The 11223-nt window shown below is 46.5% G+C and overlaps 1 protein-coding gene across 4 annotated transcripts in view; it reads right to left on the bottom strand.

Moving 5' to 3' along the window:
• GPM6B (glycoprotein M6B) overlaps positions 1–11223 on the bottom strand; it is a 41015-nt gene that overhangs the window by 7507 nt on the left and 22285 nt on the right. For all 4 annotated transcript variants that reach the window (XM_025046626.1, XM_015589180.2, XM_015589181.2 and 1 more), the window contains 3 exons: positions 7198–7384; positions 5194–5350; positions 635–806 (listed from right to left, as the gene is read on the bottom strand). In XM_025046626.1, coding sequence (XP_024902394.1) covers positions 635–806; positions 5194–5350; positions 7198–7384 — 516 coding nt within the window. The remainder of the gene's footprint in view (positions 1–634; positions 807–5193; positions 5351–7197; positions 7385–11223) is intronic.

Here is an 11223-nt window from a genome sequence, read left to right as displayed (position 1 = left end):
AATTAATGAACAGGAAGGAGGAGCAACGGCCCCATCTGTGGCTTGTCAGAATGAACCAACCTGAGCTGCCTATTGAGGATCTTGTTCATTTGAAAATATGTGTGAACGCGTTTCCAACAGCCATTTTATAGAGCCCATTGTGATGACTTTAAAAATACATCTGGATCTTATATTGTGTTTTTCAGTATAGATGAACTTTCAACAATTGGTCTTTTCAAAAAGACCTGCTTTCAAGAGTCGAACAGACATACAAATTAATTGAGTTATATAGTGCATATCTTGGATGGAAAGTTGGATGATACAAAACGGAAAAGAAATTGAAGAAAAACTATATCATCTTTTTATAGATGACATCTAGACTTTTTTTTTCTGACTGAACTGCATTATAAAGTTTCTTTTACTACATTTCTAACTTGAAAATATAACAAAATTTTGAATGGCACCTTTTAGCAACTAAGAGCCTAAATGATCTTTCTGTTCAGAAAACAGAGTGTATTCAGGCAAAACGTATACAGTATTTCAACAGAAGAATGTATGAAACAGATGGCCATGTAACAACTAAAATCTAAGTGTGCAAAACTAAGATGTACGCACAAGAGAGTAAAAATTAATCCGGGGGATTAAAAGGAAATACCGTATTGCCGTATATCCACGCAGATCTGCTCCACACCAGCTGTCCCGTTGGCCTGGGGTGACTTGATGACTTCACAGGTTGACCATATGTTGTAGTACATAAACACGGGCACCGCAGAGAAACCAAACACGCCCAGCCAGGCCACGCCCAGCACGTAGGTGAGGAAGACGAACTAAGCCAAAAATGAGAAAGAGAAAATTGTCATTGAACCCATTAAGGCGCATCCCCTGGGAGGAATGATTCTCGATTTCTGACCTGATACTGAACTGTGGGATACATTCAAATTAGAGCACTGCATGGACTCAATAGCGACAAGGCAAAGTGACAAGGGAGAGGGAAATCGAGGGCTGGCGGCCGGGGCAGCATAGTCACACTCTCTAGAGCTGTAGAATCGAGACTTACTACTGGAAGCCACTTCAGGGACTTTTTAGGTCCCTCTTTTAACAGGGACCTGAGACCCCAGGAGGTGATCTCTCTGGTCCAAAGTCACAGAGCTAATTAGTGATAGGGCCTCCCACGTGGCATTCTTTCTAAACATCAGTTCTGTACTTACCGTGGGCTGGTGTCTGGATGGTTTCACAGGTCACATGAATTATAACTTCATATTCCCAGATTTCCATTATTTTACATAATAAATGGGTGGTATAATAGCAATTGCTACAGGAAGCCCTTTCTCAAAAGACATTTCCCTAGTTTCATGATCCTGTGAAATTATGAAGTGTTAGATGCTTGAACCTTTATTAAGAGTTTAAAATAGCCTTAAACACAGGCTTAATGTGCAGTAAATCTGATAAAATTCTTATTTCCCTCCAGGTTTTTTCATCTTTAAGATTCACAGCAGCCCTGCAAGCAAAGCCCTGGCTTAGGGAAAAATCTTCATCGTGTTCACCCACACGTTGCCATGGGTGATTTCAGGAAGAATATAATCATATTGCTTCAGTTTCTTCCTAACCTGCCCTGACTACCAATTTTCAGAGAACGTTAAAAGGCTGTTTCAAAAACATTGTGGTATTTATATTTTCAGAATGTGCACCCACACAGTATGTGGGTGAAGCTTTGGAATTCTAGTTTGGCTTTTATTTTCTCAAGCTGATGCTGAGGACCTGAAGGTTCCATCTGACTTTCCATACCGCAGGAAATACCTGGATTGTGCCAGGTTGGCCTGGGGCTCAGGCTCAGACAGGCTACCTCCTGTTGGTCACCACAGGAAACTGCGGAAACAAGTCACTTTGGTTTATCTCAAGGCCAGTTATACTTTTGGAAGCATCTGCATTTCTAAAGATATTCAAAGAAGCAAATTTCAACAGTTTCACAGCCCCTTCCTCCCCAATGCTTATGGATGGGCTACTCCAGACTAGGGTTTCTTTTTCTTGCCCGTCAGAAGAAAACTTTCTGATAACACCACAAAGACTGGAAAAAGGCCTGCTGTTTCTTTGCTCGGTGAGCCTTCCCTCCCCACAGCGGTCAGGGCCCACGAGGGCAGCCAGTGTCCCGTTGGGAGAGCCCGTGGGGGCATCCCATCATGGCAGCCTCCAGCATTCAGAGTTGCGTCCGTAGTGAGTGTCCGGGCAGAGGCTGCCCATAACGGACCAGCCGGAGCAAGGCCTGGTGGTGGGCAGTGCTCATTTATCCTCACCTCAGATAACCTTTCCCATCACCTCGCGCGCTCAAAGGCAGGTCTGTTCAGTGGTTCCTCTTGAACGTATCAGAACCACAGCGAGCAGGGAACAGGTGCTCAGTGAGGACATGGATGAAGACGGCCCAGGTCTCGCTGCACAACTGGCTTTTCAACTTTTTAGAACAGATTTTTTTCTCAGATGAAATCTAACTTATATAACAGGTCAGAGACATGTGTGTGGGGGGAGGGGTCTTCCAGCTCAGCACGGTGGCACAGGGGCCCCCACACACACCCACACCGCAGCCCACAGCAGCCTCCCACCGGCTCTGGGTGAAGCGCCCCCTGCCTCCTGCACCAGCTCCCCATATTCTATACCACTCCCCGGATGTTAACACCTGCTCCAAGGTAAACTGAGGCACTGAAGTTTTTTTCAAGAAGTTTGAAAGTGTATTTGGGAGTACATCCATTTGAGTGGGGCAGAAAGTGTTGAGGGGTGCCCCAGCAACAGGGCCTGGGCCAGAAGCCTTGGGGTGAGCTTGTTCATGCCTGCTATCACACAGACAGCTCTGCCATCTCAAGCCAAGTGCTCCCAGAAACCCCAGCCCAAGTCTCTGTGACACCCTAGATAACTCCAGCTGGGTACCGGCCACAGGCACATCAAGCCTGACACACGACACAGAAAGCAGGTCTCCATCCTGTCCCCCCCCCACTCCCCACGCTCCTGTTGGGCAGCCTCATCAAGTGGCGAGCCAGAGGCTGGGCACTCATTTCCTCCTCTGTGCTCACTTCCATATGCCAAGTCTGGCCCACAGTCCTTGAATCTGTCCCTCGTCCTCCAGTCCACGACTGGGGCCTAGTTCAGCCTTCTGCTTTTGCCTAGCATGAGCCTTGCCGTCACCTCTTGCTGACCTGTCCTCCCTCCCTCCACCCTCCCTGCATGTCACTTGGAGGTCTCGCTCCGATGTGCATGATCGTATCTGTCTCTGCTCGTCTTTGTCTTCCAAGTCTATTCCTGGCCTGGCACGCAAGGCCTTTCCTGTCCCCGCTCCCAAGCAGTGTCGCTTCCATCCTCCTTTGCTCCACCCTTCCATCCGGGGTGCACCATTGGCTCCCTGGAGCAACCCCTCTTTTCTGGGCCTCTCCCCTGCTCATGTTGGTTCCCCTTCTCGGATCTTCTGTGGAGCAATTTCCTGCACCCCGCCTGCCACGACGCCCTCCCCAGGTCTGCGCGCAGCGCCAGCACCACTGTCCCTGTGCCCTACCGCCATTTGCACACATCTCTGTTGTAGTTCCCAGGCTGTTAGCTAAGGACTCAGAAACTTAGCAGGAACTAAGGGCCAGACAGAGAAGCAGCAGGGCCAGCGTATCTCAGCACAGTTTCTCTAGGACCCGAGGTCCCCTCCTGGGAGGTGCAGCTGTCAGTGACACATACACCCAGGGAAGGATCGCGCCAACCTTAAGAAACTTGATATACACTGTATCACAGACCCTTCGTGTCCAGGCTCCCACCTAGTCACAAAGAAGTACGCAACAATGCACGCGCCTCCTTTAAGAGGATTTTTATGAACACTAGGCTCTCCATCTGTTTTAAGCCAGTGTCTATCCCTTCTTCACGGGGGGAGGGGGTAGAAAGCGCAGGGTGTGGCCCACGCAGCAGGGAGCCCGCAGCCTTACGTCCAGGGCCACTGTGTCCCTCCACGGAGGGCCAGCGCCTTCACCTGCCAGCCTAGCCTTCCTTCCCCAGCGGTAGCGTTTCTCTGTCTACTTCCAAACTGTTTTCTTGACACCTGACGACTCCTTCTAAGGCCAAACTGACAGAGATGCTTGGGAGGTGTTTCGGCGTGAACAAATCCAACGTGCCCCAAATCAAACTCTATAAAGGCCCCTTCCCTCCTAGCCTCTCAACCCCGCTCTGAGTTTCCCTCTGTGATACAGCACTTTATAACCCTACCTTTTAATGAGCTCTTTAGACCAGAGGTCAGCAAGCCTTGTCTGCAAAGGGCCAGATGGGGATCAGTTTAGGCTCTGCAGGCCACTTACGGTCTCTGTCGCGACCACTCGGCTGTGTTGTTCCAGCATGGACATGGACAATATGTCAACGCTCGGATGTGGCTAGGTGCCAATAAAACTATTTATGGTCATCGAAACTTGAATTTCGTATGATTTTCACAAGTCATGTTATTCATTTGTTTATCCTCCCCACAATTTAAAGATATACAGCAATTTTTAGCTCATGGGCTGTACAAAAATAGCGGGCCGGATTTGGCCCAAGGGCCGGAGTGTGCTAACGCCTCTCTTTAGACTATAAGCTTCCTGAAGCCATGAGCCTGTGTTTTAATCTTTGCATCCTCAATGACTACCAAAGTCCTCAAGTAGGTGCTTACTAGAAGTGCTTTGGAATTACTTCCAGAAGGATTATGCCAGTTTGTCATGATACATGTAAGTCTTTATGGCCAGGATCCATATTCAAAGACAAATGAAGGGAACACTGAGACAGTATGAAAGTTATCTTCTTTCATAGTGGGAACTTTGTATTTGAAAAGTCTTCAATACCCTTAATACCTATATGTTGATAAGGGAAATGTTCCATTTCAGTTATTATCGCTAATGTATTGAAGGTATTTTCACATTCTTAACTCTATGTTAGTAAGAACACTACAGGCATGCCTCGGCTTTACAGTGCATCACAGATGTCTTTTTTACAAATCGAAGGCAAGAGCTTCCCCACCATAAAGATTCCAATTCGCTTTACTACTATTCTCGCTTGACTGCGGTGATCTGGAGCCGAACCCGCGATCTCCGTAAGATCTGCCTGTATCTGTGGTGTGGACTCTCCATCCACTCCCAATTAGCTCGTAGCTTTTACAGAGCAATACATACAAACCAATACATAGAGGTGTGGCTCTGGTTGTGTATCGGACAAGCCGAGATTCGCACTCACCATTCCACTGATGCATCGGCCACAGGCGGTGGTTTTAAACTCTCCATGCAGTTCTTTCACTGCGCTCGTGGTGTAAAAGCCTTCTGCCAACAGAATGATCCCATATAAGAAGAAAAAGGATGCAATTCCATAGATGACATACTGCATCAGTTGGATCCTATGGAAAGGAAGAAGACAGCCTGAAAAGTTAAATCCACGGCGGGTGGTAAACATGTTTTCAGCCTCTGCGGGGAGGACACAGGGCAATGGCTTCCGTGAGCTCACGGGGCATTCCGACAGGCGCCCCTGGCCACCGCCCCGCAATTCTGGCCTTTCTTCCAAGGCGAGCCCACTGTTGAGGTGGACAGCCTTCCCAGACGAGGGAGGGGTTTCCTTTCGGGGCTGGGGGGCCCAGTCGTAACCTTTTAATACTTAGCCAAGTCCTGTGCCGTGAGGGTTCGAATCCTCATGCTGCACATAAGTAAACACAGGCATTGAGGATACAGAGTTAGTGGCACAGCCAGCATGTAAACTGGTCCAATGGACAACATGCTCCTTCTGCCATATCGAATGTCTCCCAACCACTAATCAGTGGTTCATGTTATTCTGCTAAAACCCCTAAGTTAGCACTCAGTGCTTTTTTAAGGAGTAACTTGGGCAGATGGTGTGTGCATTGAGAGCCTCACTACACAAGTGATAATATGTCAAGTAGGTTTGATACGAAATGTTAATTCACAACTGATTTTATCGTATGAAGGCTCACGGGAACCCCTGTGACTGTTCTTCAACCTTCAGCTGCCCATTGGAACCACCTGCGGAGCTTTAAAAAATACCAGTACCTGGCTGCTATCCCCAGACTTAATTGGTCTGGGTGAAGCGTGAGCGTGGGGAATTTTTCAAGATTCCTGGAAGTTTGAGAGCCACTTACCGAGCTCACTAGCTGATTAAATCAACACACCTTTCCCAGGCTCAGTCGTGGTAAATATTTCTTGGTCTTCTTTGCATGTACTTGTGCTCGATGAGTCCCTTGTCCTGCTTGATTGTCCTTAAAGCACCCCCTGCCCTGCTCATTTCTTTGAATGTCATTGATGAAAAGGTAAAGACTAAAATTCCCTCAAGATTCTTCCAACATGATTCTATTATTCCATAAAAATTCACGCCTTTCTCGGTCTGGTGGAGAAGTTTCTTATACTCACAAGAAACCTCAACACCGTGAGACTTTGGGACTCAAGGAAAAAACACTGAAGGCGATGGAGAAAGGGGAAAAGACATGAAAGAAATAAATACACTGTTGCTGAGTTTGCACAGTTATGAGAATCCGAGCATGAGTTGTTCAGATTCCAATGAGAATGATTCCAGAATGCTAAGACAGAGATTTCGGGCTCCACCCTTAAACTTCCCCTTTTCTATATTGGAAGACACTCTGGGACTTGTTCTTCTGCCTGATCACTAAATGCCAAGGGCCTGCTCCTAGAGACTTCAAGTTAGGCTAAGTCCTCACCAGGGTTCCTATCATTCCAGGGAGGAGGAACCACAGGTCATTTCCTGTGAGAACACTGGAGGGCGCCTGTTACTCGGGAACCATGAAAACTCTCTGGTGTGATAATTGGCAGCATCAACCTATATCGCCTTGCCTTGGTCCCCCATGTCTACGGCTACAGTGTGCAGAGTGTCCTCGGTGTGCATCTTGCCATTCCTAGGTGAGATGCTACCTGAGGTCCCAAACACCCCGGGGGGGGGGGCGGGGCAAACGCCATGCATTCCTACGGCTACAGTGTGCAGAGTGTCCTCGGTGTGCATCTTGCCATTCCTAGGTGAGATGCTACCTGAGGTCCCAAACACCCCGGGGGGGGGGGCGGGGCAAACGCCCACTGCATTCTTGGCTCTGTCTATTTCCCTCTCTCCTGGACCTTTTTCTTTCTGTATATAGCAAGCTTTAATGAAAAGCATCAGCTGTATACCTTTTGAAAACATCACGGGATGGTTGCATTTTAAATCCATTTTTAAAGGGAAGTAGCTACTTACACCTCACTCAGCAAGGCGTGGTCACTAGTGTTGGTGGAGAAGTGTTGTTCAAGAATCGCCACGGTGCCCGCGAGAGCCACATGTCCGCAGCCACAGAACAAGGCGACGCCAGAGAAGCAGAGGATGGTGGCCACCAGAGAGGCATAGGGGACTCCTCCCAGACACTTGATGCAGCATTCGAAGCAGCCTGGACCCAAAGGAGAGAAAATGCAGCTGTTATGGCCAAGATGTCTCTGGCCTTCATGAGCACCACACATGAGCAGAGTAGGCCGTCCGTCTCCACCTCCCCTCTCATGCTCTATGCTTACTCGCTCAACAGCACGAACACTGGGGTTGCTGTCATCATCTCCCATTCTGTGGGTGAGGGCCCTGGGGCTCCGAGAGGGAATGTAGCTTAATTTGCTCGGGCTGAGTAGCAGAGAAGCCCACTGACAAATAGTTATGGAGTAAGTCACAATTCTGCAGCTTCCCAACTGACCCGGGGCTGGTGGGGGGACCCGCTCAAGTGACGATGAGGAGCAATCGTTCCACTAACACTCAAAAGAGGGGACAGCAAGCAGTGAAGCCACAGTTCTATGAAAAGCGGCCAGCAAGTTCGCCCCGACCTCAACCTTCGGGGGTTTTAAGTGACTCTGTAGCAGCCATTGGCTTTGCCCGAGCCTTTACCTCTTGGGCAACCAGAAGAATCAAACACAGTAATTATACTGTTGCTGCGTTCAGAAAAATATCAACGTGATAATTTGGTAAGGTGATGGGTATTTTGGTCCCTAGACGTACAAAGTCACCAAGAGCCACTCAAGTGGGTCCACTCAAGTTTCATTCATGTCAGTATCAGAAATTACCTCAACTTTGTGATAAAAATGTCCCCCAGCCAGGCAGCGCAAACAGTTTATTCACCGTCCTCCTCCTCCCCGGCTTCCATCTGCCCCCCTCCCCCGACACACACCTTCAGAGTAAGAACCCAGAACTGGTGGGTGACATTTAAGTACTTGAAGAAGGAAAAGGAACAGAAGGAAAAAAAAAAAAAAGACAAAATGAGCATCCATGAAGTGAAATGAAGGAGAGAGGGCCACAATTCACTCTTCACCTTGAGAAGGATAAGACTTTTATCCATTTTTTAAAATAACCTTTTACTTAAGACATCCACGGGCAGAGGCGGGTACCATTTTCCATTCAGAGACATTTAGTTTCAGTAGAGCAGTGCTGGCCTCAGGATAATGTCACTACCTCCCGACCTCCCATCTCTGGTTCTGTTATCCAGACCCTTAAGTAAATAGCTTGTCAGGGAAATCAAACTCTGCCTGCATTATGAGGTCTCATAGCAATCACGGGCAGTTCATTACTTCAAGGCAAGCACATTAAGCTACATTTCTTTTCCCCAAGCGGTCTTTACAGTAGACAGGGAATGACTACCCAGTGTAAAACACCGGAGGCGGGCTTTTCCGTTTTGATGAGCATCCCATTCTAAACTAGCTTTTGCTTCAACCTAACGCAAGAGTTGACTGTGAACTCTCATTATCGGATTTCTCTTTAATTCCTTGGAAAATAAAAAATGTTAGGATTTCATAAGACAGCATGCTTCCTTTAATCTCAGAAGGTGACAAGCTGTGTTCATTAAGACCAACCTCTCTGAAGTGGATTTATAAAACTACATAAAGACCCAGTACACAATACAGTTCAAGTTCACAGCAAGTCAGTATCTTCCAAAGCTTCAGGCACCTGAGATTTGTGAACAAGAATGATGGAGTTCAATCTGATTTTGTCATATGACTTTCTGGGGGCGGAAGTGAGAGGGATGTAACTAAAAGTTCAAGTTCTTTCCAGGCTCTCAAACTAAGAGAAACTTAAATCCCCAGCCCGGATGTGTCCTATTACATAAAAACAAAATAGACCTGTGTGTGTTATATCATTTACGACCTCCCTCATCCCTCATCCTCAGTCTCTATGATGATGTAAGGAACAAGATGAGTGGCTGTTTCCCTGGCAGTTATAGCTGGGCCTTATTGGGTAGAGATGTGTGGCCTTGAGACGATGCTGTTTAATATGGTAGCCACTAGCTCATGTGGCTACTTAAATTAAAATAAAATAAAATAAAATAAAAATTCAGTTCCTCAGTCGGACTAGCCATATTTCACATGCTCAACAGCCATGTGCTGGTGGCCACCATATGGGACAGAGCAGATATAAAACATTCTATCATCATAGAACATTGCTTTGGAAGACACAGTTCGACCTGCCACTTATTTGACTTTCTGTGACATGAACTGGGTTCTGAGTTTTACTTTGGGTTTCATTAAGTTAATTCAGTATTTTCTGAAGATCTACTGGGTGCTAAGCACTGTGCTTGGCACCAGCGATACAACTAGGAAATCAGACTTCTTCTTTGCCTTCAAGGAGATCAGTGTGATGCTGCAGACAGACACATAACGTAATTATTATGGTACAGCACGATGAGGGCCAAGATACTGCTGGAGAGCCAGTGGATGGTGGGCAAGGAAGGAGAAAGAGAACGGGAGGGAATATAATTCCTATGGGAGAGGGCTTAGGAAAGGCTTTCTGTAGACAGACTTCGGATGCAGAATACATAAGCAACTGACGTGGTGACACTGACATATCATCTGATAAAACGCTCATTTATTTCTGAATATTTCTGTAACCCACATCCTTTCTCATCATTTGGAGTTAGGTTTGGTGTCACAGCACAGCACACTTGTCCTTTAACAATATAACTCATCCACAGTTGCCGCTTCAAAACAATCTTTCATCCAAAGGGTTGTAGCATTCTGCTTCTTTCAAAGGAAATAGCACAGCCGCTCCGACGCAAAAAGACAAGTGGGTTAGAACACTGCTTTTCAGTCCCAAATTCACCACTAGATCAAGGCTAAAGTTTCCCTCCAATTTATCTTTCTCAAGGACTCTATGTCCCATGCTGTGAGTCTGGTTTTATAACAGCAGGGAAAACCAGGGACTGAAGAATTTTGGGGATCACTTCAATGAATCATAGTCTCTCAGCAGATGCCAGTGCACTTATGTTTTCGGCAGATGGTTTTACTTGTGGCTAATAGAAACTCTGGCTCCTACAGAAGTCATATTGGTCACCGTTGTCCCACGTGCACAGATAAAGCTCTTATGGACTCTGCTGGCCAATGTGAGTAGAAGCTTGTGGAATCAACATAGGAAAAGTTTATAGGAAATGATACAGCTGGGTACATCGTTTACTCTAGCTTGGCTGACCAGTTACCCACGGGGCTAAAATTGTATGTGCGGTGGATCTGCAACCATCTGTAAATGGATTACACCCCACTGTACCTTTTATGTCAGTCTAGAAGTTACCTCTATCTGCAGTGTGTAAGGTATCTTTGAACACTGGACAATTTGGTCGCATACCACACACTTATCTCAGAGAAACTCGAACTGTTGTACAAAGTGGATATCTATACTGTTAATGTCCTCACATAAACAGCATTTCTGACTTGAAAAACATGTAGATATGTACGTGGCAGAGGTGCTGGTGGAGGCCATGATGATGTGTGTTCAGGATGCCCTGTGCAGTCTCGAGGGCCCTGTGTTTGATTTAGTGCTCTACCACTACCATCTTGAAATTCTTAATTTTTGAACAAGGGTGTCTGATTTTTCATTTTGCACTGGGCCTGCAAATTATGGAGTCAGTTCTGGGTGTATTTATGTGGGAGGAGGCAAGAGGGCTTTGTGTTTGTTTGTTTTTGTTTTAATGTCCATATTAGCATTCTGTTTTATTTTACAGTCTTAGAAATACAGCCTGAAAAGGCAGACATCTCCTTGCCTACCATATCATCCTAAATACAGCAACCGTCAAACTCTATATAAAGGGACTAGCCAAGTCCTAGAATTAATGACTTGCCCTTCACTCTGAAACAGAGTAGCTATTACCCACTACAGTATCTATCACAGAGTCAACAGCCCAGTTCTCCTAAACCAGGAGTCACCTTGTATTTTTGTAAATAAAGTTTTATTGGAACACAACTTACACTCATTCATTTACAAATT

This window comes from Pteropus alecto, unplaced genomic scaffold (assembly GCF_000325575.1).
Source record: "Pteropus alecto unplaced genomic scaffold, ASM32557v1 scaffold23, whole genome shotgun sequence".
NCBI classification, from domain to species: domain Eukaryota; kingdom Metazoa; phylum Chordata; class Mammalia; order Chiroptera; family Pteropodidae; genus Pteropus; species Pteropus alecto.
Note: the sequence above shows the minus strand (reverse complement) of the source record. Positions and strands in the feature narration are given on the sequence as shown.